This window comes from Lagopus leucura, unplaced genomic scaffold (assembly GCF_019238085.1).
Source record: "Lagopus leucura isolate 7727_CA_CO unplaced genomic scaffold, USGS_WTPT01 22184-0_obj-0_obj, whole genome shotgun sequence".
NCBI classification, from domain to species: domain Eukaryota; kingdom Metazoa; phylum Chordata; class Aves; order Galliformes; family Phasianidae; genus Lagopus; species Lagopus leucura.
The window spans coordinates 1-3,038 of NW_024962488.1; the positions used below are offsets into that span (position 1 = coordinate 1).

A 3,038-nucleotide genomic window follows, 5' to 3' on the forward strand; every position below is an offset into this window, starting at 1 on the left:
AGGAAAAAAAAACTAAAACAAAAACTTAAAACCAAAATCAGCTACAAAATGAGGGAGTCCGGCGCTGGGCTGCGGCTCCTGCCGTGGTGCGACGGGGCCGGGGGTCTCCCAGCAGCCCCCTGCAGGAGCAGAGCTTGGCGCCCGCGGGGCCGGGAGGGAATTCCAGGCAACGGCAGCAAAGACGCACTCAAATAAATATTTAAGAGGGGGGCGGGGCTGAGCCTGGCACAGTCCGCAGCCGCAGCGCCGCCCTCACGTCTGGTGCACCTCGTGGAACATGAGCTCCCGCGGGATGCGGGTCTCGGGCCCGAAGCTCTTGGCCGCCTGGCGCTCGAAGGCCGCCACCATCTGCTTGACGACCTCGTCGAAGAACACGGTGGCCAACTGGGAGTGCAGCAGGGAACGGAACTCGAAGGAGATCTGAGGAGGAGAGCGCCGTGAGCCGGGGAGGCGCTGGGCCGCATCCCACCGGGCATCAAGCTGGGCATCGGGGCTCACCGAAAAATCCACGGTGCAGGTGCGGGGGTAACCGGGGATGCCGGGGCTGAAACGCCAGTTTGTCTCCAGGTGGTTGAAGAGCCGCCCGTCCGAGCAGACGGCCTGCGGGGGAGCGGGAGATCAGGGCCGGGCGGCAGCGGGGCTGGGGCCGCGAGGGGCTGCGCTCACCTTGACGAGGTGCGGGCGGATGAGGGTGACGATGGAGGTGTAGCGCTCCAGGACGGGCGGGAATCCCACCTCCAGCTGCGCCTTGATGTGCCCCGTCCGCTTGGAGACCACCACCGACTTCTTGCACCAGGGCACGAAGGTTTTGTAGTCGTCCACGTTGGAGACCACGTCGTACATCTCCTGCATGGAGTACCTGCGCGCAGAGTGGCCGCTCAGAGGGGAACGCGGGCCCCGGCGTCGGCTGCGGGACCTAAACCTACCCAATGATGCGCCGCTCCGAGTACTCCTTGCGTTTGTTGGTTAAGGAGCCCGCGAGGTTGAGGAAGGAGCGGGCGGGCGCACGCTGCAGCTCCCACTCAGTGCTGACCGCCGGGCGGCCGAAGCCGAGGCCGCATGGTGCTGCAAATCTGCACAGGAGAGAGGTGTGGGCAGAGGAAGCGGTGCGGGGCCGCCCCACGGCTCTGCTGGGGATCCCCTCCTCAGCCCCCCCGGCTGGGAGTAACCACGGGGTGCGCTGGGGAGCTGCCCCATCCATCCCGCCCCGGGGCTGCGGGCAGCAGGGAGAGGCCAGGAAAGTCCGAGTGCAGCCGGTGCCAGCGCTGCTGTTGCATAAGAGGAGGAAGGCAGAGGGAAACCTGACCTCGGGGACACCTAATCCAGAGCGGCAGAGCGAGGACAACTGCCCGCGGCCCCTCCCCAGCTCCGCAGGGCCGGGGCAGCTCGGAGCCCAGCTGAGCCCCGACGTTCACCCTCTTCCACCTCCCACCTCGCTCAGGGCTGTGCAGGCAGTGCCGCCCCGCCGGGAGGGAAGCGGCGACGCTGCGCAGCCCTGGCGGTGCCGGGTCCCCACACGCAGCCCTGCAGCGGCGGGGTCCCATCAGCGCCCGCAGCCTCGCATCACCCAGATCCGACCTGCCTCACATCCGAGGCGACAGCGCGGCCGCGGGGGCTGCAGCCCGGCGGAGCCGTTTGTCACCGCCGTCCCCGCGGCAGCGCCGGCCGGACGCGCTCCATCGCCGTGGGAATTTTAACGGCTTTCCTCCGGGACCGGCGGCCGCGAGAGGAAAGGCCCCATTTCGGTACCCGCCAAAGAAGCCCCGGGGCGGCGACGGGCGGAGCTCCAGGACCGGCCGTGCCCCCGTCCCGGCGCGGAGCCGCTGGCTGCCGGCCACGTCCCGGGCGCAGAGGTCAGCCGGGACCGCCGGCGTCCCCGCACCGCTCCCGTTGTCCCGGGCGCGGCGACGGCCGCCGCCCCGCATCGCCCCCCGCCTCGTCCCGGCCGCCCCGCAGTGCGCGCCGTTCGCTCCCCGCGGAGCCGCGCCCCGCACCGGTGACCTCTGGGCCCGCGCCGAGGCCTTCCCGTCCCCGTTCCCGTCCGTCCCCGCGGTCTCCGCCCGGTCCCGCCGCTCACCTCCCAGGAGGCGCCGCCACTGCCCGTAGCCGCTGCCGCGCCCCGAACTGCAGGGCCCCGCGGAGCCGCCGGGCCGCCATGACCGGGGCCGGGACGCGGCTCCGCTGCCCTCAGCCCGGCGTCGCCGTGACCTTTCACCCCGCGCGTGACGTCACCGCGTCACCATAGAGCCCGCGCGCGTCACGGCCCGGGGGGCGGGGCCGGGCGGCGCCCTCGCGCGAGGCACGCCGGGAGCGGTAGGCCGCGCCGCGCGAGGCACGCCGGGACTTGTAGTTCCGCCCGGGTTCGCTCCTTTCCTCCCTTTCCCTCGGGCCGGGGCTCCGCCGCCCCTCCGTGCGGCATCGCCGCTGAGCGCTCAGGGCTCGTTTTTCTCGCTTCCCCGGTTCGGTCTCGTCGCAGCGAAGCAAAAGCCGCCCTCCGTGCAGCACCGGTGCGCACGGCCGGGGAAACGCGCGGAGCCGGGCTGTGCATCCCCGCACCGGGAGGCGCCGCCCACGTGGCGGTGTGAAGGCGTCGCTTCGCTTGGCGCCGTGCGGGGCCGCAGCGCTCGTGGCGCCCGCCGCCCCCGGCCGGTTCTACCGCGGAGCTCCCGGCTCGTCCCGGAGCCTCCGTAACGCGGCGCAACGCTCGGCCTCAGCCTCGGCCTCTCACTGGCCCGGAGGCGACGGGAGTTCCGCGATGGCAGCCCCGGCCCCCGGCGGGGAACCCAACCGGAGGCCAATGGGGCGCGGGACGGATGATGGGGAGCCGGCGGGGCCGCTCAGCCCGGGAGGGGGAAGCGAAGGAAGCGCCCCGAGCTCCGCGTCCGCGCCCGGCCGCGGCAGCTCCAGACCCCCACGTGCCGGGCGCCCCTCGGCGCCCCTTTCCCGGGCCGGGCCGCCCCGTCCCCGCCGACGCCTTCTCGCGCCCCGGCCCGATGGGGGCGACGACCCCCGCGGCCCGGCCCCGGCCCCGCCCCGCG

The 3,038-nt window shown here is 73.1% G+C and overlaps 1 protein-coding gene across 1 annotated transcript; it reads right to left on the reverse strand.

Moving 5' to 3' along the window:
* Positions 1-6: 6 nt before the first annotated feature.
* LOC122190640 (coenzyme Q-binding protein COQ10 homolog A, mitochondrial-like) lies at positions 7-1,402 on the reverse strand. Its single transcript, XM_042890708.1, is given in 5 exon segments — positions 7-420; positions 499-600; positions 667-859; positions 927-1,148; positions 1,150-1,402. Coding segments are annotated over 5 exon segments (813 nt in total). The 5' UTR covers positions 1,278-1,402; the 3' UTR covers positions 7-252.
* Positions 1,403-3,038: the final 1,636 nt, after the last annotated feature.